Here is a 24,739-nt window from a genome sequence, read left to right on the forward strand (position 1 = left end):
TTCTTCAGATGAAACAAAACATTCATCTAGATTTTTTTAATAGGACTTTAGGAATTGTCTGGAAAATCTAGGATTTACTTTACTTTGCAATGTATTTCAGATTCTGTCACATATTAAACAAAACAAAGTGGAAGAATGTAACTGCAGTTGACTTGGGGCCTGGAGGCATGGAAAGAAAGACATGTTGGAGGGTGAAAACCACTAGAAGGTCTGGGAACAACAGCCTGGAGATGTTGTGGTTAGTTTTGTACCAATGAGCAAATTCATTCTGATCCTGTGCTCTTTTCTACATCAGTGTCCAAAAGATGCTGGAGAAAGTCTGTGCTCCAGTGGTTTGAATCCTAGCACTGCATGATGGGGTGAGTTCCCATCACTTGCCTTGGCTTCTGCCAATTTAGCAGTTTGAAAGCATACTACATGCAAGTAGATAAACAGATTTTCCCACTTTGGTGGGAAAAATAATGATGCTTCATGTGGAAGTACAAATCCAACTGGTGCTGGACCTGCTCGAATGCCCTGCCCAAACATGAGGTGACATCAGTGGAAGGAAAAAGCCCAGGATGAATGCTGTAGGCCATTTTGAGTGTAGAGTTAGTTCGCCCCCTGTGGTGCACTCTGGATAGCACGTGAGCGTGAACCAAACGGACTAGCAATCTTAGGCAGCCAAACAACTACTCTGTATCAGCACTGTAACATTCTGGCCAATGTACCGTTGCCATGTGCTAAATAAATAAACTTGAATGATATAAAACAAAATGGGTCACTTCAAAGGTTTCTTTTGAACAGGTTTCTTTTCTTATGTGCTTCTTTCCATTATGGCTCAAGTACAATAGAAATGTCAGACATTAACATGCCACTTGGTAATAAAACATATATCTCAACTATACAGAACATGCTGAGCCTTTTACAGAAAAACTGCAGTGTGCAGAAGGATCCGTGACAGAAGAATTCCAGTCTGTACCTCCAGATGCAAGTGACAGAAACTGGGGAAAAAGAGTGAGATGTATGAAAGTCTCCAAAGTGAAACTTGAAGACGAACGTGGAGGAAAGCAAAATGAAAGGCAATGTTCCAAGTTTTTGGTGAAAGCATAAGTGGAAAATTTCTCTACAATATTTCAATTCATGGCTTAATTCACAGAGTATTTTACTGTGTAAGAATGGACCCATGGGCTATGTTTATAAACCAGCTTTCTCCAATCTGGTGCCCTCAGATATATTGGACAACAACCAGCTTTCCCAAATTGTCATTTAAACTAAAGGACACCAGGTTGGACAAGCCTGTTGTAGACTAAAGATAATTAAAGGATCATCTGCTAGCCATTATATCATTGGCAACATTTCCTCACAAGTTTCAATGATTACTACTGTTATGGCTACTACTTTATTTCCAGTTGTCTTTTCTTACTATTCACTTTTGTTATTCCCAATTTTTATATTTTCATCTCCACAGTCCCTGAACATCTTTCTCCTGACCTAGCAATGTCTAGAGTCCTTTTATCTTTAGGACATCATTAAATTATTCTCTAGCTGATGCCAGCACTTCCAAATTTCATATAGATGGGAGAGTGTTGAGCTACTATTCAAAATTAAATCTTTATGCCAGCCCTTAGCGCTTAGAGTTTATGTATTAGTTTGTTCATTTCCCTGAATTGTTTAAAAGACTCACTAGAAGCATAAGAAAAACATCAGTGTTCTTAATTATCATCCTTTGAGTGAGTTAGCAAACAAAATACATGCACCGTGTTGGGAGGAAACATAATCAAACATATATCCCTGAAATAAAAGCAACTATTTTCTTAGTGATTTTGCACATTTCTTATACTGTACGTCTGATCTTCCCAAATTTAAGCCGACAGTTATCTTCTATACTTCAGTAACTAATACCACCCTCAAGCAGTGAAAGGCAGAATTAAATTTTCTGCCCCCAGGAAAATGAGAGTTCTTGGTTTCAGAAGGATAAGTAAAATTAAATACTTATGTTTTGTGGACATACTTGGAAATGTACTTCACGCTGAAACAACATAGATTGGGGAAAAATATATAGCTTGAGTTAATTATTACCCCTTAAAGGAACATGTTACTTTTTGCACATTGTTTTTCAGTTCAGAATCCAATTTGTTTTTTACTATCTGCTTTGATGATGGAAGATTACTTACTTACTTTTATATTACAATTGTTACACTATCCATCTCTAAGAAATTGGGGCAGCTTCTAAGCACATTAAAACATTTAATAGTTGAATTATCAATAATAAAAAAGGAGAACACACATTCTTTTTTTAAAAAAATGCACTGTACACACTATCCAGTGATTGCATGAATAGAAAAGGCCTATATTTTCAGGAGGTCTGAAGATTAAAGCATAGGTGGGCTTCTATTAAAAGAAATCCTGCGTGAAGAGCAAGCTGATTTAGAGAAAGTCATTCTGCCTACTATAGATGACCATGATTTAATTATGACATACTCAACTTCTTACCATGAGGCTACAGAAGCATCATGGATTGTATGGGAATAAGTTTTAATATAGTAATGCTAGCATCTTCTATGGCACCCAGAAGCATACTGTGTATTACTGGAGCATTGCTAGCGGTGAGCAGGCAAGTTTTTTTTTAAAAAAAATCAGCTTTCAATTATTTCCATGGCATCCTTTTCTTTCAGTCCAAGGCTAAGGCCAATGAGAGATTCAGAATGAAGATTTAAGCCACAATAAAAATGAAATTATATTTAACTGGATGCAATGCACTGAGCCTTCCAATACTGAATTATCTCACTAACAAATGTATGCACGCTTACCATATGGTGCATCTAATAGAATCCTAAAAATCTCAAAATGAAATAACAAAACTTGATGATTGCTCTGAGTTCTTAGGTGTGAAGAGATCACTGCAACATTACCCATATTTGATTTGATTTAGGCTTAGTGTCTGCAATAGTCATAGAAATAAATATTTGGACTTAGAAAAACTGAAATAGTAAAAATCTGTATGCAATTTAATTATGTAGGTATCTGTATAACATTAGACACTACAAGGTTGCCATTTTAATGTAGAAATGTTACTGGTGGTTTTAGAACCATTTTTAACTGGACTAATCCCAATAATTGATCTGACCCGTGGGAAATTTTAATACAAGTGTTTCTTATTTAACAATCACTTGGTTAGCAACTGTTTGAAGTTATAATTGTGCCAAAAATGGTGAGACTTTTGACTGGGTCCTTGTAGTTGCAACTATCCCAGCAATCACATGATCATGATTTGGATGCTTGGTGGCTGGTTTGCAATTATAATGATCAGTTTCCTCTGTTCATGTAACCACTATTGTGACAATCAGTGCCAGCATTCGACAAGCAAAGAAGCTGGCAGGAAGTCACATATGGTAATCATGTGATGTCATGCTTAATGACCACACAGGAGTCACTTAACAACAGCAACTGGAACTGCCATAACTGCCAGCATGGTCAAGTGACATTGTGCTCAACAATTGTATTGCTTAGTGATGGAGTTGCTGGTCCCAATTATTGTAGTTAAGCAAGAACTACCTGTATAAGAATTTGATGTCACACAGAATAGAATTTTTACATATGATAAAAAGTAATCATGCTGTATTATCTCTTGATGGGTTTTTCATGTCATAATAAAATCTGAAATAATATTAATTCATTCTATTTGATACTGTAATATGCATCCTAAAATATAATTAAAAAATAGAAGGCCCAGAGGATTTTCCCAAGGCTGTTCAATTAGAATTACTATAATTACATACTTTTTTCCTGTGTCTTCTTTAAAGCAGGTGCTATCTTATAACTGAAGTGACAGCTGAATATGAGTCTTCAAAGATGAATGAGATGACACTGTAGGGAAAATCTGACATAGAAGAGAACTCTAGTGGAGAGGCAAGCTGTATGAGAATGGCTCTGAAAGAGAGCTTTGGGGAAAGCTGGCTTTGTGTGATAGATACTCACAAATGAATTGATCTTGTAGCTAGAATCTCTGGCTCAAAATAGAAACATCTTGACAAATATCACTGTGTACCCCCAATACCCTAATGAAAGTTTTCCAATGAACATTCCCCCATTTTCTTCTCTTTACCGTGTGCTCTGAACAAGACCGGGGCTTAGTTCCAACAGGAAATTGAACCTCACAAATGGCAGATTTAGCTCACAAGAAAATTGGTCTGAGGATATGCTGCAGACTTTTTTTTTTTAAAATCCCATATCCCCCCTTTTGTTCTTGGCAGTCTCAAAATCCAGGCTGTTCAAGCATGCACTCATTTTTGCACGAAGGTTTTTTTTTAAAATAGCTTGTCAGGCTATAATGTAAAGTAGGTCAGTGTTCATTCAAAAAAAAAAAGTCTATACAATTCATTTGAATGTATGAGGGGGAAAAAAAAGCTCCTTTTCAGTCTGTAGGCATGTTGTCCTTTATGGCATTTAAAGCACTTAATCCAGGAGGCTTATCCATGTGGGAAGAATGACGGGCATTTTATGTAACAGTCTTTATTATACATGCCCACCTTTAGAGAGGTAGGCAATCAGTGTTACAATCACTCCAACATATACCCCTGTGCCGATAGTAATTGAAAGTGCAGCGAGGAAGAGTGCTCGTCGAGAAGCTGAGCTTGCCTGGTGAAAGTCCCCCTTGGAGATGGCCTTACTTGTCTGGAAACAAACAAAGAAATACTTAGGTTACTATATTGTATATTATTCACTGTAACTTGTTATAGATAATATCATCAGTTGTTTTTCAGCAAAGGACTCTTTCTTGTCTGCTGAAAATTAGTTCTGTCTGTGGCTGGATTAGATGAATAAAGCAATTTAATTCTATTATAGTCTTAGATTGAAAACTAATGTGAAGTTATGATTCTGGCGTAGACCAAAGAAACCCAGGTTCAATTCATCACTCAGCAATAAACTTGATTGGATTAGCTTGAGTCAATCAATATAACTAAGCTCACAGGATTCTTGTGAAGCTTTTCTCTTTCCACTCATCTCATTTTTTAATATATAAATTATAAATCAATTGCAAGATAAATAAACATTTTGCAGTCTATCTGTCAATCAATATCACACATCCTGTCCAAGGATTAGAGATTAAAGTCTGGCTATGATTTCCGGGAGTGCTGAGAGCTGTTTGCTGGCTGCATTGCCAAATAATATGGAATGTTCAATTCCTCCCTGGTCCAACAAATATCTATTCCTTCAGTAATGGTATGTTATTGCTTCTACAAATATTTCTTTTCTTTCGAAATAAATTGATCCAATGTCACCAAAATACTTCTACGTTATGTTCATATAAGAAGCATAACCCAGACAGTTTCTTAATGACAGTTCTAGAAGCATTTTTAAAATGTGTAGGCCTATTCCAATTTGTCTGTACAACATGCAACAATTATAGCAGAATAAGACAAAACCAACCATCCAGAAAAAAGAATGCCAACCCTGTGCCCAGAACCAACCACTCAAGTCCAAGGCCTGGGAGAAGAACCAGCTTTTAAGGGCTCATTTGAATAGGGCTGGGGGGTGGGGATGCAAATCTCAGGGAGGGCATCATTTTAGAGGGCAGATACCACAATCAAGAAAGTCCACTTCCTGTAGTCCATCAGATAACCTTTTTAATTGATGGAACCCAAGGCTTACCACTGTATAATATGAAGATGGGCAGAAGCTACTGAAGACAGTCCTTCATATAACCATTAGGCTTTATACCATGAAAGGTTTTATATGTGAAAACAAGCACCTGTCAGGGTTCCGACTCGAGAGCTGCCAGCACCTTGAATTACATCTGGAAGCCTACTAATAACAGAGCAGTTCATGAAGCAGAGGTGATAGGTAGAAATACTGTGGCATATCCATAACTGTCCATTCCATTGCATTCTGAACCAGCAGCAGCCTTCAAGTGGCTTTCAAAAATAGCTGCAGGTACAGCATACTGCAATAGTTCAAATGCAAATGACCAAACATGAGTGACAGTCCTAGGTGCCTCTCAGTCCAGGTATGGGTGCAATTGGCAGAATCCATGTCTATGTCTAGTAAATTTTCCACTTGGGAGGTCTTCTGCTGGGATAAGAGAGAAGGCATTATTTCCCTACCAGAACCTGTAAAGCCAACTTTGGGCTGGATGTGGATGACCCTAAAGTCTATCCTCTTTGTGGTTTAAATGGCTGCTAACTAAATTTTGTGTCTTATATCTCCTTTTGCTAATTGGTCATTGTAAATTATAGTTGGCATTTTGGGTGAGAGGTATATGGGCCTCAGTGCGGGTTCATGCAGAGTGAGCAAGACTATGTCACATTGATGGGTAGAGCTAGGCTCAAAACAAAGGAAGAATACTGACTTATGTCTTATTTTGGCTATCATTAGCTCTGAGGTAACAAGTACCCTGTTTTCCCCAAAATAAGGCAACCCCTGATAATAAGCCCAATCGGGCTTTTGAGCACATGGCAATAAGGCCAAGCGCTTATTTCAGGGTTCAAAAAAATATAAGACAGGGTCTTATTTTCGGAGAAACACGGTACGCATTTATTCACTACTGATTCTCTTTCCTGGAGCAATTGGGTTGCAGTGTTAAAAGGTTTTACCAGTAGGCTCTTTTATTGCTCCTCTCTAATGCATTTTGTATATCTGTGTATGTCTATGCATGTGAGTTGGATCCAGACTCTTATAGATAAAAGGTCCTTTCCTTCCCCAAGAGGTTTTTCATTTAGAGGCCCCATTGATGGAAAGAAGGAGGTGATCTTGACTGACTCTCTTTTCCTGTTTCTAAATGGAGGTTTAGAAGAGAGGAGAAGGTAATACTGGGGACTAAAAAGGAGAAAAGGAGGTAAGAAAGGTGGCTTTCTCTGTTTTTTTCCTAGTTCTTGGTACCTTTCTGAATAAACTCTCCATTCAAACACTATGGCAGTAATGCAAAAGAATTTGCATTCAATCTATTGCTTTTTGAAATTATTGTTGTATAGCTTAATGTTGTATTATAAATAGTTTTCAAACTACACATTATATGATATAATAAAAATTCTATATATAAAGTTAAGTTGAACCTTAGCATGCTCCATATTTAAATACTTTGAAAGACTAAAAATAATGCTTACAGATAATTCTTGTATTTATATATTATTATTTCTTAGATTTTAATTTCTCCAGAATCAATCTGATAGCATAATTCAGTAGAAATCAATTGGCAAGAACATGTAAAAAGTAACCTTCATATTGCAAATGTTTTAGAAAGCCAGTTTGATCTCTCAGTTAGAAGGCAATTAGAAGCAAGAAGACTGAGTCTTAATCCTGCCTCAGTAATGAAAGCCAATTGGGTTACTTTGGGCCGATCACTCTCTTAGCCCACAATGTCAGGCTCAAGATGGCAAGCTGGTCAGTTCCTGTCACAACCAATAAATCAACACTTGAAATCTGTAGAGATTCTCAGCCATCCAGATTATGATTGTCCCAAAGGTGCTTTTTTTTTCCCAAGAGGCAACTGGACTTCCTTGTTTTTCTTTGAAGACATTTTGCTTCTCATCCAAGAAGCTTCTTCAGCTCTGACTGGGTGGTTGAGAATGGAAGGATTTATATTCCTTGCAGACAGCTGGTCATTTGCATCCTTTTTTGAGGGTCATTGAAGCACTTTGATGTTTAACTGTGTCCTCAGGGTCATCTGAGTAGTGCAATCTGTGACCCTGAGGACACAGATACACATCCAAATGCTTCAATGACCCTCAGAAAGGATGCAAATGACCAGCAATCTGCAAGGAGTATAAATCCTTCCATTCCCCACCATCCAGTCAGAGCTGAAGAAGCTTCTTGGATGAGAAGCGAAACATCTTCAAAGAAAAACAAGAAAGTCCAGTTGCCTCCTGAAAAAGCACCTTTGGGACAGATCAACACTTGGTTGATTTGATAAAAGCAGACCCTGCACTTGCAAGAAAATGCTAGGAAGAAGAAGATATTGCAAATGTTTTAAACTGCTTTTATTTCCTCCTGCAAAATTATCATATAGCAGAAAGGTAATTTTATAATCCTGGAGTCCCTCCAGTTGATAGCCAACAGTGTTGACAAATCTTACAGACACTTCCTTTGGAGCACTTCTTATTTTTACATTTTTAAAAAAGTAAACAGCAAATTAGCAGGTCAGGAGAGCAGCATTAGTGGCCCTTATTTGAAGATCTCAAAACAAGCTCTCTAAATTTCAAGCCCAGTGTCCCAATTTTGGAGACAACAGTTATATTCTGTTGACATCAGTCAAGCATTTTGTAAGCGTCAGAAAGGAAATTATTTCTTAAACTGAAAACAATGAATATAGTGGTGGATAAAAAAGAAACAAACTATTTTACCTCTCTGGTTAAAAAGATACAAGTACACTTGTTAACAATCAGTTTTGGAACCTATTAAAAAATCTAAGAAACAAGAAGTTGCTAGTAAAATCTGTGAATGGTACCAGGCCTATTAAGTACTAGATATTAAATAAAATGGAATAAAATAATACATTGCTGTGGGACAGTGTTACAGTAGTTAATAATGGTACCTGGGAGAGGAGTTTCTCTTGCTCAGCAATGCAATTGTACAGCACTATGTCACATGACATCATGCCTTAGTGACGGCAATCCCTGCAGTCCCCACTGCCATTGTTAAATCAGCATTGTGTGTGGTTGTCCTTACAACTTCTTGTTAGCTTTCAATCACCAAGTAGGAAGCCAGCAGGAAGTTGAAAGTTGCAGGTGCCTCGCAAACAGGCTGGCAGGCAGATTGGGGCTGTGCAAGGTTGTGTCACGCAAGCGGCTGTGACAAACACCTTAGAACCACAAGTCTGTGGCATGAAACCCCAGAGTTGCAGCACCTTCCATGCTGATCAGGATGGTGACCCCGGGAGAGAGTAGTCAGGGAAAGATGAGGAAGGTGAGCTGGGGGGCAGCAGGGGGTATGGATGTAAATGCAGGCTGGCTCAAATTTTTATCACATGATGACGGGGGCATTGCAACGAGCCGAGATGGCGCAGTGGTTAGAGTGTAGTACTGCAGCTACTTCAGCTGACTGCTAGTTCAGCAGATCAAATCTCACCGGCTCAAGGTTGACTCAGCCTTCCATCCTTTCGAGGTGGGTAAAATGAGGACCCGGATTGTTGGGGGCAATATGCTATTTAGCATACTGTCTTTGGTGTAAGCTGCCCAGAGTCCTCGGAGAGTGGGCGGCATAGAAATATAAATAATAAAAATAATAATAAATACAATAAAAATTCAAGATTCAGTCACAACTCCATTTTTTCAGCACTGCTGTAAGTTCAAATGCTAAGCAAGGACTACCTGCATATTGATTGATTGATTGATTTGTATGCCATCTTTAATATTTTTTATAAAATATTTTAACAAGGTGGCAAACATATCCAACACACCTTCCTCCTTTTTTCCCCACAACAATAATCCTGTGAGGTGGGATGGCCTGGGAGAAAGTGACTGGCTCAAGGTCACCCAGCTGGCTTTCATGGCTAAGCGGGACTTGAACTCACGGTCTCCCACAATCTAGCCTGGTGTCTTTGACCAAACTTGCTTATTTATCACTTATTCAAGCACTTTCCATCCTTCTATTTTAAATATTACATATTCACACTATTTTTATTATCATATTTGAGACTGAAGAGGAAAAAATGTTTTACTAAAGGATGGTCACCATTTGATTACTAACCTGCTAACATCTACTTTATACAATTTTTCAAAGTTTATTTATAGTTTTGAATACAGAAAAATTGATACGCTGCATAGGTTGTTGTAGTCTTTTTTGAAAAGCAATTAGCAGTTTTTCATTGCCTGCCTTCAATTTTAAATGGATGTTTCCTTTATGAAAAGCTTGTGATGGAATATTATCGCTGTGCAAGGCTGGAAGAAGCTGATATTTTACTTCTGGTCCCAAATAATTTTTCAGGAATGGTGCTTTGATATGAGCAAATTATATGAAAAAGATTATTAGTTCCGACAGTATATTATTATAATGCTTACCTTTATTATAGCAGCCCTATGGTAAAAACGTCTTTTGGTATTTTGTTTTTAAAAAGTCCAGTTTTTTGGTCTATCTTTGTTTTGAACACCCTGAACATAATCAGTCAGAATTCCTTTAATACAATATAGTGTCTATCCTAGAAGGCTCCAGATTACATTAAAATGGGGATGGGAAAGCTTGTGGTTTAGGGCTATGTGCAGTCCTCAGTGTAAGTTTATGCAGTTGTAGACTCATTTCAAAAAAAAAAAATGTTGCTAGCTGTTTCAATTTCTGGTAACAGAGATCTATTCTTATTTCTTGACCGGTAGGGAAGAAAAGAGAGGGAGAAAGATACATGCAGGTGTGTGTTTGAGAAAAAGAGGAAAATAGGTTTAGTCCCCTTCGGTTCCTCCCTGTCCACTATTGGTTTCATGTCTTTTCCATACCTGCATGTAACTCAGACAGATAATATTCCTGAGCATGAATCTCAAGGCGAGCAAATGACAAATACACATCGGGACATTATGACACAAACCCTGCCTCTTTAAGTATTTGCATGCAACATCAGAAAGCAAGTAAGAAAGAATGGAGTTTGGGTCATGATATACATTACATCTTTTAGATCTCACAGAGGTTAGATATACAGTAGATGCCAATGCTCTTCAGGATATAAAGCCCACAGTACAATTTTTTTTTCTTAAAGAACAGTTGATAAATCCTGTTTATTAACTTAGATCCAAGCAGGTATCTACTGCAAAACTGAGAAGTCTAATATTTCTCTCTTGTTCAGAAACAGACATTACTCATTAGTCATGAGAAGAAGAAGATCTGAGCCTTCTACAGAGCCAAGTCAGGCAGAAGTAACACTAGAGCAATTATTTCATGTATATATTGTTCACCAGCATAAGTAGCAACGTTGTGAGGGTTTTCCCTGTCACTCATTGACTCTAGCTATGCTTTTTTTTTAAAAAAGAAAAAAAATCTATACATGGAACATTTTGCATCTCAGGAAAATTCCAAGTAGTTTTAGATTAGATTTACTACTATGAAATAGTTGTGGTATAATGAGTAGTGAGACTTGGCAGCGTTCATATTTAAAAACATTTAATAAGCAAAGACTAGTTTCATACAAGCATATATTAATAGATGTGAATTCTTACCCCTTGAGAAAAACAGAAGGCAGCAATTCCCAGGGGCCAAAAACAGCAGAGCATTGAGAAAATGGCTAAGCCTAGGTGGTCTCGTGGAGGAAGCATCAGAAAATTATCTTCACTCTCACTGTCACTTGAAGAGTCACTCTAGAAAGTAAATTAATTTGAAAACAATGACCAATTGCAAACTGTACGCTTGCCCCACAAAGCATTCAGCAGGACTAGAAATCCAAATACTATGGATGTTTAATGTTGTTGTCAGCATTTCTCCCGATGCCTGGTAGGCAAATAATTTTCACTTGGCAGGAAACTTCCCAAATGAGGAATATAGTATTGTCTCAATATTTTATTGATTTGGGTGGATTAGGCAGATATCCCAGGCTCTTCTAGACAGATGGCATAATAATAATAAAAGAGATCAAGTTCTGAAAATCAATAGTTGAAAGATTATGGCATAAATTGGCCCTGGTGGTCCCCGTGGTTATCAGCACACTGGGTGCCATGTCAAAAAATATTGTATGGCACTTAGAAAACCTGTGCATTGATAACATTTCCATCAGTCAATTACAAAAGGTGACACTGCTTAGATCCACATATGTACTATGCTGATGATACATTATGATATTGTAGGTTCTTGGGAAGAATTCGATGCATATGATGGGATCTCACATTTTTGAATATATAAGAATAATAAAAGATATGCATCAAGTAAGAACATATAAAACAGAACCAAAACATGCCAGACAAAAACTTACAGGAGCTCACCTACCACCCTGTCCTAAGGCCTGGGAAAATAGCCAAGTTTTCAGAACATCTTCAGGGTGAGAGTCATATTACTATTCCAGAGGGCAGGTGTTGCAACAGAGAAGGCAGTAAGTCCAGCCCAAACTCAAGGAACAGAGTCAACCTCCAGGCTCCAGGATCCTTACCTGCCACATAACTGACATTAATATGAATAATCCACTGAGAACAGAGATCTAAAAGATGGTATTTGGCACAGTCTTCACCACTGGTGTCCCTCTTAAAAATGAAAATACCTGACATTGCTAGGGAAGCAGTTATGCTATCAGTAGGCTGACTGAGAAATTTCTCCTTGACTTCAGTCCATAACTTACTTAGTTTGAAAGTCTAACTGTATTTTGTAGATTTTAGTCAGATTTCATTCAGACAATATTAGCCTAACAATTTTCAACAATTACAGGTAATCCTCAATTTATAATCCAAATTGAGCCCAGAATTATGGTCATAAGTGGTAGAAGTTATTAAATGAGGTGCTAACATGATATCCGCACTTAATGACCATAATACTGATTTTCCCCATTGCGGTTGTCAAGCAATTGCATGAGTTGTTAAGTGGAACATAGGGTGCCTTAGTAGGTGGGAGAGACACTGGGATGTGGTGTAGGCCTGCACTGCAGCATCTCCAAAGCTCACACATGGCCTGCCCCAGGCCTCCCAGGACCTCCACCACCACCTGAGGCACTGCTCGCACAGCTTCCCATTCTGTGGGTCCCATACCCTTGGGCTTCCCCCCATCACACCTTGCTCCACTTAGTTTTCCAAAGATCACCTTTTCCAATGAGAAGCAGCTGATCTACCATGTGGCCTTCCTATACAGAGTTCACCTTTTGCCCTCCTGTAGTGGCTGCTTCCAAAATGGCACCTACATCTGGGATGGCACCATGTGGCTTCTATATGGGAAGGTCATATGGTGATTTGGCTACTTCTCTTTCTAAAAGGCTACACAGCAGATTAGCCTGCTCTCCTTGGGCAGAAAGATGATCTTTGGAAAACGTATGTGAAGTGAGGCATGATGGAGAATTTTTCAATTAAAGCTGAAAACCAAAATACAATGAAGTAATAGGCTGAATAAAATAAGTAAAAATAATAAAACGTCAGCAGGAAGTTTTCAGAGGAAGGCTGCTTCAGAGTGTGATCCTGGTAGAGAAAAATATCAATTCCTTGCTGTTTCCCAAATTTCCTGTCTAGTTAGAATCCAATGTTAGTAGACAGTGCTGCAGGCATCTGATGCCTTGTAGGGTTTTATTGACCAAACTAGGGCTATAAACTGTTTTCACAAATCTAGACCATCCAGTGCAATAATGGGCTTTTATTTGTTAACACACAGGCTCCTTTTTCTGCTGAATCTACCAACAGTTAGTTAGTTAGTTAGTTAGTTAGTTAGTTAGTTAGTTAGTTTATTTATTTATTTATTTATTTATTTATTTATTTATTTATTTATTTATTTTTATTTATTTATTTTGTCAAGAATTTATTTTATGACAGATACAAGTGTAAACATAATTATAAATACATGAAAAGGATACAAATAAAAGAAAACATTAGGACAGGGACGGTAGGCATGCTGTGCCTGCTTCTGTCATTCCATGACCAAAAAAAATATCTTCAGGCTCAACCCTCTGGCCCTGCCAACCTGCAAATCTTCACTTATCCAACCACATATGTTTGATACTCTTGGGCAGGCATTTTTTTTAAAAAACCACTTAGACTAGCCTTTTCCCCACTCATACAAGCACCCATATCACTCTCACTTCCCATTCTTTTCATTAATAAAAATATTTTTGGAAGCTCATCCTCCCACTCTACTTTCACTGGAACTGACCAAGATGGATTTCTCTACCTCCCACTTCTTTTACTTGTGAGGAGATGCTTTTTTCTTGTCCAGTCTCTAAAACTGTGCATCATCAACCCACCAATATGTCTTTGCCTTTCCCTATAAGATTAGGTATCACTCGCCTAACTAGCCAAAGGCTGCCTTTTCCAGAATATAAAATGTGTCTGTAGGTAAACAAGTAATCAGAATACAAAACTATTCCAGTGCTAATGATGGTGTGTAAATAAGGGAAAAAAGAATTTAATGTTATATCAGGAGCAAAGATATTTACATATATGTCTTCAAATAATTTATTTCAATTTTTATGAGCATTCTTTTAAGAATTCCCATGATTTGAGCAGAAATGTGGCCTCTAGGAAAATAAAAAAAAGGAAGATAATGTTAACAGCTTGAGTTGTACTTAATATAGTAGGTCTTTTATTGCTTTATAACTTAGTGTCAAATATATGGGTTAGCAAAATTTTCAGCTTCTTTCATCTAAACTTGCTTTCTAATTTTTCATACTTAGTGTCACAATCTTTTGTTATTAAATAACTGTGTGAACTAGTAACACAGAAAATTACAATGATAATAATAATAGTGATGATCACGGTAATAGCAATACAGAAACTATGTAAGAACAGCACTCACTGCCGTCAACTTCCACTCCTGATGTAAAGCAGTTGGCATCCTATTGATTTTTCTTTCTTCCCATTGAAACCTGCTTCTTCTGCATTACCTTGCTATAATATTTCTAGGACATCTATTATTACCTTGGCATTTAAGTACAGTAGCATTTTCAGCCTTCTAGTTTTCCTTTTATGAAGTATTTTGCAGTCCTTCCCTCCATACTTTCATTTGACCTTCTTTCCAGCTGCATTTTTACACACTTCCCCCCCTACTTAATACTGTAGTTTCATACTGGGAGGAAAAATGGATTTTATAATTTCTGTAAGCCATATCCTCTCATTCCCCTTAGTTGGGGGCAAAATGCTAACATTAAGAGTTCTTGAATTAAAAGGTATTTTTGTTTTTCCTCTCAAGCTGAATGCTCAGTTTATTAGTCAGGGATTTGGGATTTCAATGGAAAATTATTTTTCCTGAATATGGGTAAAATAGAGCCATTTTTCATTTTTAAGTACATTCCACATTTAGATTCTAAGGTCCTATGCTACTAAAAATTCAACTTAGTCATGTTATTCTTAATTAATTATGCTTTAATTTCTAATTCTCTGAAATAAAGGAAAATGTCTCTTGGGTAGAAAGTTATTGTGCTATATATAAAATCTCCGTTTTGTCTATTATTATTGTTTTTATATTAAACATTTAGAATTGTTATTTAAAAATTAGTACTAAGAATGTGTACTCAGAAGTTTCTGAGTGTACATTATGAGTGTAACCTTAGAAATTTACCTCATATTCCTGCAATTCCTCTTCCTCTACTTCATAAGATACTGTCTGGATTTTAATATCATTTTCCATTAGAGATCTTCCCTGTGTTTCTTGCTCATCAGAAACATCAGTGGACGGGTCTTTGTTTTCCATGAAGGTTGTCTCACAATTGTCACCTTTGTTGTCCTTTACTTTGACACTGCTTTCATCCTTCACCAGAATGAAATTTGGACCATACAGTGCTTCAACAGCTAGTTGAAGAGAACTGGCATCCAACAACTGGTGTGTCCTTGCATTACCTGAATTTTGGAAGATATAGGAATATAATTTGCCATGACAACGATGACCATGATAATCCTGATGATAAGTACAGCTACCATGAAGGTGTCCGTTGTTCTTGGCCAACAGTGGATTTTGAAGTTCACTCACACTTTCCATTTTCCTCAAAAACTCAATGGCAGATGCTTCTAAGATAAATCAATGTTCTGAAAGAAAACAAACAAATAAAAGGCCAATGATTCATAAATTATAGAAATGAATTAAAGAAGTCAGCAATGATTATATCTATACTAAAGTCTGTACTAGTAGAAATCCAAGGACTGCAGTCAGATAGTTTCTAGGTTGTACTTGACCCTTAGCACTTGCGCAATGCCCTTTAGAGAAAAATTGAGGAAGCTCACTGTCTAAAATAAGCATCAACCTTCCTTTCTTTGTTCCTGTTCAAAAGTATTATTAAAAAGTATAAAATACAGAAGAACAAGTCATGATGAAAAGAAATCAACATGGCTTTCACAGAGGAAAATCATGTCATACTAACCTTTTTGCTTTTTTGAATGTCAGTGTAGACATGGATAATCAAAGAGTTATATGCTTGAAATTTTCAGAAAGCCTTGGAAAAATCTCAAGTGCCACAGGATTGTAGTGCATCTGATTAAAAAAACAGAAAGGAGGAATAAATTGGCACTTTTCAGATGAGATTGTAAAGTGGGTTTTCTCATAAAAGTATGTTGTGGCTTGTTATACATGTGACGTGTGTGTGTGTGTGTGTGTGTGTGTGTGTGTGCGTATATATAAAGTTTAATCGCTTTGGGTTTAGGCTGCTATTGGTTAGTTCCAGGTCTATTTGTAATAAGATCACATTTGTTTACAAGCTGATTGTTCATAAATGAGCAGACATGGCATGAATTATCAAAATGTACTAATGCTTACTACCCAGGTATGGGCTTGTCCAAGATTTCCTTCTGGGTTTGAGGCTCTTCAGCAGCCACAACTCCAAAGCTTAACCAGAGTGCTGTTTGACAAATGATGACATTGATTACTTTATAGCAAAAGTTACAGATCTTGCTCATGTATTTCTCCCCTGCTGCTCGGCAAGTTTCCTTACTGAGCTCCTCAATCTTATTGCAAATTTCCTTGATGAAGGTGGGGTTTGGTAGGAATCAAGAATTCATGGCCTCAATGGCAACCATGGGATTGTCCCAGATAATTTCTGGCCTAATCCATATGGATAGCCATATTTGAATCTTACATTCATCTTGGAGGAGTCGGCTTGTGATCTGGAGGATGTGCCATCAGTTTTTGTTTCAAATGAGGTTTGTTGCAATCTGTAACTTCATCTGATATGGAACAATTAAGATAGTCTGATACAGGTATTTAATGGACCTGGATAGGTTTCACTCAGCAAGGCATTTTTGCTTGTGGATGGTGCTTGGCAGCTTGAATTCTATCATGTATCAATTGGTTCTATGTCCCTCTTGCCTTGTTCAGTCACTTAGGGCAATGCATGATCCAGGAGGGCTTGCTTGCTTGTTTATTTACTTACTATGCCACCCATCTCCCCATAACACTTCTTTGGGAGAAGTGTTGCTTCCAGCAGCCTTGAAGGAGGCTGCTGTGTGTCTTTCCTAAAAAAGCCTTCTTCAGATCCAACAATTGGACAACTATTGCTCCATTTCAACTTCGTCTTTTGGGTAAAGTTTGGGGGTGTCAGTTGGAGAGCACCCTAGCTAAAGTGGATTATTTGTTCCTCTTTAAGTTCAGACCTAGACTTGGGACTGAAGTGGTTGCTTTGGTAAATAAATGGCTAGGGGAAATTCAACTTTATATTTCTTGGCAATGTTTGATACAGTATTATTCTGGACCACCTATGACAATTGAAAGCAGGGGTACTATTTTGTAATACTTCCAAGACTTCTTGAACAAACAACATCAATCATTGTGGGTGTCAGCCCTTCAAGGTAAGCCAAATCAAGAAACAGGCTCCACTGAAATTCCAGGAATGCTATTTTATTGGTGTGGGGTATATTAACAGAATCTTTAAAGCCTGTTGAAATCCTTCATTGCCTCTTTTTAAGACAACAGTCAAAGCAGAACTTTCCGAGTCTCTAATGCCTTCTTCTTTCCCTGGATTGAGCAACTCTTTCCCCACTCCCATCTTCTTCTCAAGGCCAGACTTAAAACACCTGTACAGTGGCAAGAGGGTGATATAGGACTCAGCTCTCCCATCTTTGCTTTTTAATATCTATGGGAATTCACTTGAAGAAGTCATCCATTGATTTGGAATGAGGTATCATTGATATGCTAATGACAGTTAGTTGCACATTTCTACTCTAGGCCAAACTGTAATCTTGTCCTGATGTCTAGAAGATGTGGAGGCCTGTATAGGACAAACTGAAAGAGAACATACTGGAATCCATCAGTTCTGATTTTGACTCTAATGGAATGATATTCCCTCTGAAAGACCAAATCTATGACTTGGAGGTTCCCCTAGAGTGGCTACTGTTAGAGATGCAGATGGGACATTGTAGCCAATTGTTACAGTGAAGTTTGTGAGTATTGCCTTGTGTTCCAATGGGCTTCCAGGTCCAATTGAAAAGCCGGTTTTAACTATTAAAGCTTATGTGACTTGACTCCCAGAATTGCCTCCAAGTTGAACTGTCGTAACCTGTTTCTCCCAGAAAATGATATTCAAGATCTCTCCAATTCGTGAAATTTGTAGAGGAGTGGCCCAGATACAATGCCTCTCTGCGCATAATTCCTTTCCCCTGGCACAAGGTCTACCTAGAGGTGAGGCTGGTGGGTACTCTGCTTTTGTTCAGGATGGCTGTGAAAACTGTGTTGTTTGAAAACACTTTGGGTGTAGGATAGTTGCCATCAGATTACGGATAGAACTCTCAATATAAAATATACTTTCTACCTTAAAAAGGATATTATAGAGTTAAAAAGGCATCAAAATGGCATCCAAAATATTTAGGGACCTGGAACAGCTACCTTACAACTGGCAACTAGAAACATTTAGTGTAGCATTAAAGATGGCAAGGAGAGATATAACAAAAGTCAATAAAATCAGCATAGCACATAGATAAATAAATACAGAGAAGTGGTTTCACTTTCATCCTTCTCTCACAATGTTAGAATTCAAGATCGCTCACAAACTAAGTACAAGGAGACTGGATCAACAGAAAGAAATCTATTTTCATATAGCACATAAACTGTGCAATTCACTGTTAGAAATTGTGGTAAGGGCAGCCAGTTTGGAGAGCTTTATGGAGAATCAGGTTACCAGTTCTTACTCACATGGATGCTTATTTACCCTTTTCTGAGTGTAACAATTATGTAATAAATACTGGTTGCCTACTCATCCATGCATATGAGTTTTCCAAATGGCACTAGGATAGGCAGAATTCTACACACATTGAACCTATATGTTGTAGTCTGGTTTGATGAAACAAGGATCCAATTGTCTGTTACAAACCCAAGAGAATGAAGAGCCCCTTTGGCTTCTAAGGTTTAGTTGGAGACAACATATCATAATGCATTTGACAGGTTCCAAGAAAAAAAAATGCTGGAAGTTACTAAAGTCTGCCTGGTGGTAGAACTATAGCTGAGGATTTTAGCATAAACATTTCTACTAATGGTGTGATTTGAAAGCACTATTGGTAGTAGAAGTAGAGCCTTGAAGGTTTGTTTGAAAAAAAAGTTACTGAAGTAGTTAGTGCATTTGGAGATTATGAATTCTTGGCACATTAGTCCTTTTCTTTAATCTTACATTTAAAATGAATGGTTTACTTCTGTCTCCTCTCTTGCATTTCTTTAGATCATCCAATGTCATCCCAGGAATGTCCAGGTCCTACATAACTTTATATCAATTTCTTGCAAGCACCTTATTTAATATTATATCAGAAACTGATAAACAGGTCATGAAAATGCTTCAGGGGAACAACAGATCTGAAATGTACGATACTGAAATCCATTATCAAAGGGCTAAAGATCTGGGCTGCATGTTGCATAGTGCTTTGAGAACACAGAAAAAATGGAAAGTATAGTCATTAGAAAGTGGAGCAAAGTGTGGACTTACCTTAGTTTTGATAGAAAATGACAGTGTTTGGCAGCATAATTGGGCATGGGAGCTTGTACTTCTCTTCTAGCTGCCAGAATATTGTCTGAACACAGACTTTATTTGAGTTCTTATGCCAGCCTCATTATGGCAGGTAGTGAAATCAGACTATGAATCATAGGAAAAGATGAGAAGGTCAAAGCTATCATGATGGTTAGAATGTGTTGAACATTGCCCTTTCTTTCTGGCAGCTTGGGATGGAGAACAGTAGTTGATATAAATGCATAGTGCATTCTTTATGTTGGATCATAACTTCCTGCAGAGTTACAGTGAATGGCAGATGGTCTCGGCACAGATCTGAGTCTGGCATCCCCTGAAGAAACCTTCTATGCATGATAAACAAGTGAGGCACACAATGAATTACAGCCCTTTCAGTTGCAATTGGTTCCTGTAAGCGTGATCTATTTTGCATGCTAAAGGACTGCTAAAGAGTTCTTCAGTGCTAATGGACTACTAGAGAGTTCTTCAGTGTTTTGACAGAAACTTGCAAGGAAAGAGTAGAAATCAAGAAAGAAAAGGGAATGAAAAGCTGCTTGAAATGAAATCATCTTCTATCTGTGCCATGGTGCATTTATAACAAACATCCCCTTTGCAGTGACAGTGCATATAAATTATAAGAAATGCATATTTGGGGTGCCTTTTTGTTGAGCTTGATGACATCAACATATCATATTGCATATTATTGTAACATTCTAAGAATTGTAATTCATTGGCAAAGCCAATGTATTTAAGTAGGGCTGGGAAAACCAATAGCTATAGTATTATGTTCTTTAAAAAAAAAAATAGTTGTGATCACACAGGCCCACTTTTTTAAAAAAAAGGCAAAATCAAATGGGAGCCAACAGAAAGATAGCTAGTTGCACAGTAGGACAAGATTTTGAGTGTTTTGCACACATTCTGATTAGTTGGATGGCCCACAATTGCTTTGGCAACTTGTGATTTTAAGTATGGGAAAAATATTTTTGGTAATGGGCAAATGGGATTTTTTTAGAAGAGTCTCATCCACTAATTTTTAGTCAATTACTAAATTAGCCTATTAAATACAGCGTTTTTTAATGTAGCCATGTAAAAAGGTTCCATCAAAATAGGGCTTATACATTTAAAATAGCAAGAGTGGCTACAATGAGAACTTTGTGCTTATCTTCAGCAGGAGCAAAATTACAATTCATGACAATTTACTATTATATTGTCAAATATCCAAAGATATCCAACTGTCAGCTCATTGTAAACAGGTTTCAGAAAGAAGGCAGGAAAGGGACTTAGACAATAACTTTTATATAAATGTAAATTTTATTTTAATAAAACATTAGATCAGCTATTAAGCGAAATTGCTTATCTGTAGAATATGAATCAAAAGAAGTTGGAGAGGAATGCCTCTTGTTCAAACAATTGTATATTTTAACAAGTCCTTGGCAGCTGGGTTTATGACAATTTCCTGCCAGCATTGTCTTCAATTGATATAGATGGGAAATTGTTGCATGAACTGATGGCTGCCTGAAGGACTGATAAAGAGCCTTCTGTGGAGTTGTCAGAAGTATTTTGCTCGCTACAGCATGTTTCAATATTCTGTGGGTGCTTTACAGGAGGACATAGTTAATAGGTTTGAAAAAAAGGCTAAGGCACAAATTAATGAAATGCTTTGGATGGAAGAATATTGTCACAATAAAACAATACTAGTAACTGAAGAAAATTAAAATATTACTAGAAGGTTTTGATTAGACACAAAGCAGCTAAAACTTGGGGTGTGGCTGGAGAAACCATTCTTGTATACTTGAAAAGTAAGGTAGATGTAGGAAGCCTCTTAACAAAGTTTTCTTCTAAATATACAAAGCAGCAAATCTGCCAGTGCCAATGCATTTATATAGGGTTCTTTTTCCTCACCCCAAATATCAACAAGCTGCAAACAATACTAAAAAGAAAGTTTCTTAGTTTAAAAGTATTTTTTGTAAACAACTCCATACTTCATGTCTAATAGAAACTCATCCAGGATACTAGTTTCTTGACAGCACACCTTAAAAAAGCTCAAGAAACACCCTATCATGTTTGCTGGCTCCTTAAGTATGGAACAGGGAAACACCCTTTCCATCTTCCTTAGGTAGCACAGAAACGAAGAAGACTGGACATCCATCCTCTTTCCATCAATTATTAGTTAAATTTAATATTAGTTTTATGTCAAGTTCAGCTACTGGGGAATTCATGAAAACAGTCACTTATGTTTCTTTGCAGCAATATTGTATGCAAGTTACCATCTTCCAGAATTCTAGAAATATTTTTCTAGCAATTATTCCCTCCTGTTATAGAACTGAGTTGACTATAGTATGTGAAGCTGTGATGTTGAAAGTATCAGAAAATTAATGTCTTTAGTTGATCTGACTAACAATATGTGCCATACAGGTAGCAGGTACTAGAAAGCTTAGCAGTTCCAGACCAAATACTTGAATATCAGAAGACCTTAGAAGATCAGGATTATAGGCTGGCTTGGAAAATTGAAAAAATATTTCAACCTTCAGATAAAAGTTATTTATTTATCAAATTTATATGCAGCACTTCTTGTGGTGTGAGGTGACACTGAGTTCCAGCTTCACCACTAGAAAGGATGCTTGCACCCTTGAAGAGCTACCACTTCTATGGATTTCTGGACTTGTTTTGACTGGAGCAGCCAGTCTGAAAAGTAGAGCTATACAGATTGATCAGAAGATTCTTTAGGATGAACAAATGTGTGGCATCATTGCAAAAGCTCTGTCAACTTGGCAAAGGAAGTCCTAAACAATTAAAGAACACTGGCAGATGCACACAAAAAACTACAGAATGTCTTTCTTCACTGATGACAAAAATACTTATTTTAGATAATTCTTTAGGGCAAAAATGTCTCTAGATGCAAGAAGCTGCCACTATTACTTTGTTTTGTCTTCAATATGAGCCCATCAAGAGAAAAGGTCAGAAATGGCAAGTAATTAAATATCATTTTCTAAAAAGTGAAGTTGTTGACAAAAACAACTTATGACATTTCTGAGTTAGGTTACAGGAGTCTCAGTTTGGGCTTTAGATGCACTCATCCATCAGATGATAGTCTTTTAAAATTTATGATGAGCTACGGAACATCCAAATTCCAGCCCCAGGTATTTCCAAAAGGGGCATGAAAAAATCCTGCTTGAAACTTTAGGAAATTTGCTGCTAATGACTGTTAATGATAATTGGGGAATGCAATGGCTTAACTCAGTATAAGGCATCTTCCTGGGTTCTTGGCATATCAGTACAGAGCAACCTTTCCCCAGCCTATGTCTTTCTTGGATCTTGGACTTATAAAGAAATACCAAATAAATAAAGAAAGACCAAAATCCACCATTTTTGCAAATACAATCTTTAGTAGTCAAAATCCACATTATTTCTGTGCATTATTTCAACATTATTCCCATTTTATGCAAGAAGTAACAATCTCTTTTTAGTGCATAGCAGCCCAGAAATCATCTCTGAAGTTTTTATATTCACGGAGCTTTTATATTTACAAATTCTTGGTAAATTAAAGCCAGATTAACCAATATTACTTAATAGTTTATAACTACATTTCAAATCTTGGAAGACTAAGGACCTCACAAAGATGTTCACTATTTACATAGAGCCTGAAACTATGGCTGCCAATTCCAGAAAGTTTTATGATCATCAAATACAGGTATCAAGGATATGAACTGCAATGAATGGAGAAGAAATGAAAGATGAGAACATGGCCCATCAGGACTCATACAATATGCAAAGAAACTATGCAGCACAGCTATATCAACCTAGTCTCATTAATTAGTGTTTGCAAGCTATACTTAGGAGAGCCATTCGTTGTGATGTCCATGTCCCATCAGTGCTGTGGTCAGCTATATTCTGATTTAAGCCTCAGGTGTGCTTCCTGCATTAATATCAGCAAGTTCTCTAAACATATCCCTCAATTTCTCACCCAAAAGAAACATATTAATGGAGGGAAGGAGAAAAAGAAAGAAAAAGATGAATGTGCAGTGGCATAAGTGATAGTTGCTGACTGCTTTGACAAAATGTGATTGCCAAGAACAAAGCTTCTTTTGGGGTATGAGTTGCAGTCCTGCTGGCCTAAGAAAGATCTGATTTATGCTAGAAAGAGGGATCGTCTGGGGAGGGAACACATGATACAGCAGAGATAATGCTGAGCATATCACACATGGATCTGCAAAGCATATTGGACATTTCTTGTGCTAAAATGTATTTTGTTTAAATTGGGTTTTATTATTCAACATCAAGCTTTCAAGATATAAAAAATCAAAATCAATTCAAAGTGAAGCAGCTTTGAAACAGATAAAATTTGCTGAAAGCAGCCACAATCCATTCTCATTTTAAATCCATCTCTGTAAACCAGCAGAAGGCATTGGTATTGTCATCCATAGCATTAGAATCTAGAGTGCTTGCAACTAACACTAGTTCACAGAACAAGAAAAGCTAAATGTACATGCCAAGGGAAAAGCTGGTGTTAAAGATGAATGATATAAACATGGATTGCATTCAGATGAGATTGTGTACTTTTCAATTATTTGGGGAGATTACAATGTATCCAATAATGTCCCTTATGACTGGCAATTTATTAAAACTGAATATGTTACATTGAAGCTCTTACTGGATCTAAGAAAGTACAGGGAACTGCATCAGAATAAGTTGCATCATTTGTTTGTTTCTTTATTTGATTTGATATGATTTGTTTGATCTCTATAGCTGCCCATCTCAGCAAATGACTGAGAGGATTAGATTTAGGAGAGTCTAATATTCCAGTCTAATATTTGACTCATGATGACAGAATATAATAAAACAAATAATCATTGGACCAAGTAGTTTTTGCTAAGAATCTATCATAGGATAATGTTCTTTGCCAGGTAAATATCCAGTTTTTCACTTACACATACTGTTTGCACTGTGTGTGTACCACAGATGTTAGACTCTTCAGCCTCATGATCTTGGGCAATAAGGAAAATTAAGTGCAAATTAGTTAATCTTGACATTTCAAAAGAATGTAACATTCCTATTGGGAACATATTGGAAAAAGTGAAAAAGCAACAGCAGCTTGTTTCAACCAAATTAAACACTCTATATCATATGAACTTCAGAGTTATGGGTGCAATTATGAAAGTACTATACAGAAAAAGACAAGGCAAATCTTTGCTTCTATCTGAAAGAATTCCAATTATAATGATATTAATATGTATATTATGTATATAGTAT

At 37.0% G+C, this 24,739-nt stretch overlaps 1 protein-coding gene across 1 annotated transcript; it reads right to left on the bottom strand.

Annotated features, from left to right (window-relative positions):
* Window positions 1–4,497: 4,497 nt before the first annotated feature.
* SYNDIG1L (synapse differentiation inducing 1 like) lies at window positions 4,498–15,552 on the bottom strand. Its single transcript, XM_070931407.1, has 3 exons — window positions 15,136–15,552; window positions 11,118–11,255; window positions 4,498–4,656 (listed from the first exon to the last, which is right to left on the bottom strand). The coding sequence occupies exons 1-3, from the start codon at window positions 15,550–15,552 to the stop codon at window positions 4,498–4,500; spliced, it is 714 nt and encodes a 237-aa protein (XP_070787508.1).
* Between the last annotated feature and the right edge of the window lie 9,187 nt (window positions 15,553–24,739).

The sequence above is a fragment of the Pituophis catenifer genome, unplaced genomic scaffold (genome assembly GCF_029215685.1).
Source record: "Pituophis catenifer annectens isolate HBS135680 unplaced genomic scaffold, rPitCat1.0.hap2 SCAF_1, whole genome shotgun sequence".
In the NCBI taxonomy this organism is placed as follows: Eukaryota; Metazoa; Chordata; class Lepidosauria; order Squamata; family Colubridae; genus Pituophis; species Pituophis catenifer.

What these genes read in the sequence shown, in the direction of transcription:
- SYNDIG1L (XM_070931407.1), bottom strand. Translation starts at nt 15,552, where the DNA reads ATGGAAAGTGTGAGTGAACTTCAAAATCCACTGTTGGCCAAGAACAAC. An exon ending in AGGAATTGCAGGAATATGAG is followed by an intron (nt 11,256 to 15,135) that starts GTAAATTTCTAA and finishes TTTACTTTCTAG; the next exon opens with AGTGACTCTTCAAGTGACAG. An exon ending in CCTTCTGTTTTTCTCAAGGG is followed by an intron (nt 4,657 to 11,117) that starts GTAAGAATTCAC and finishes GTTTGTTTCCAG; the next exon opens with ACAAGTAAGGCCATCTCCAA.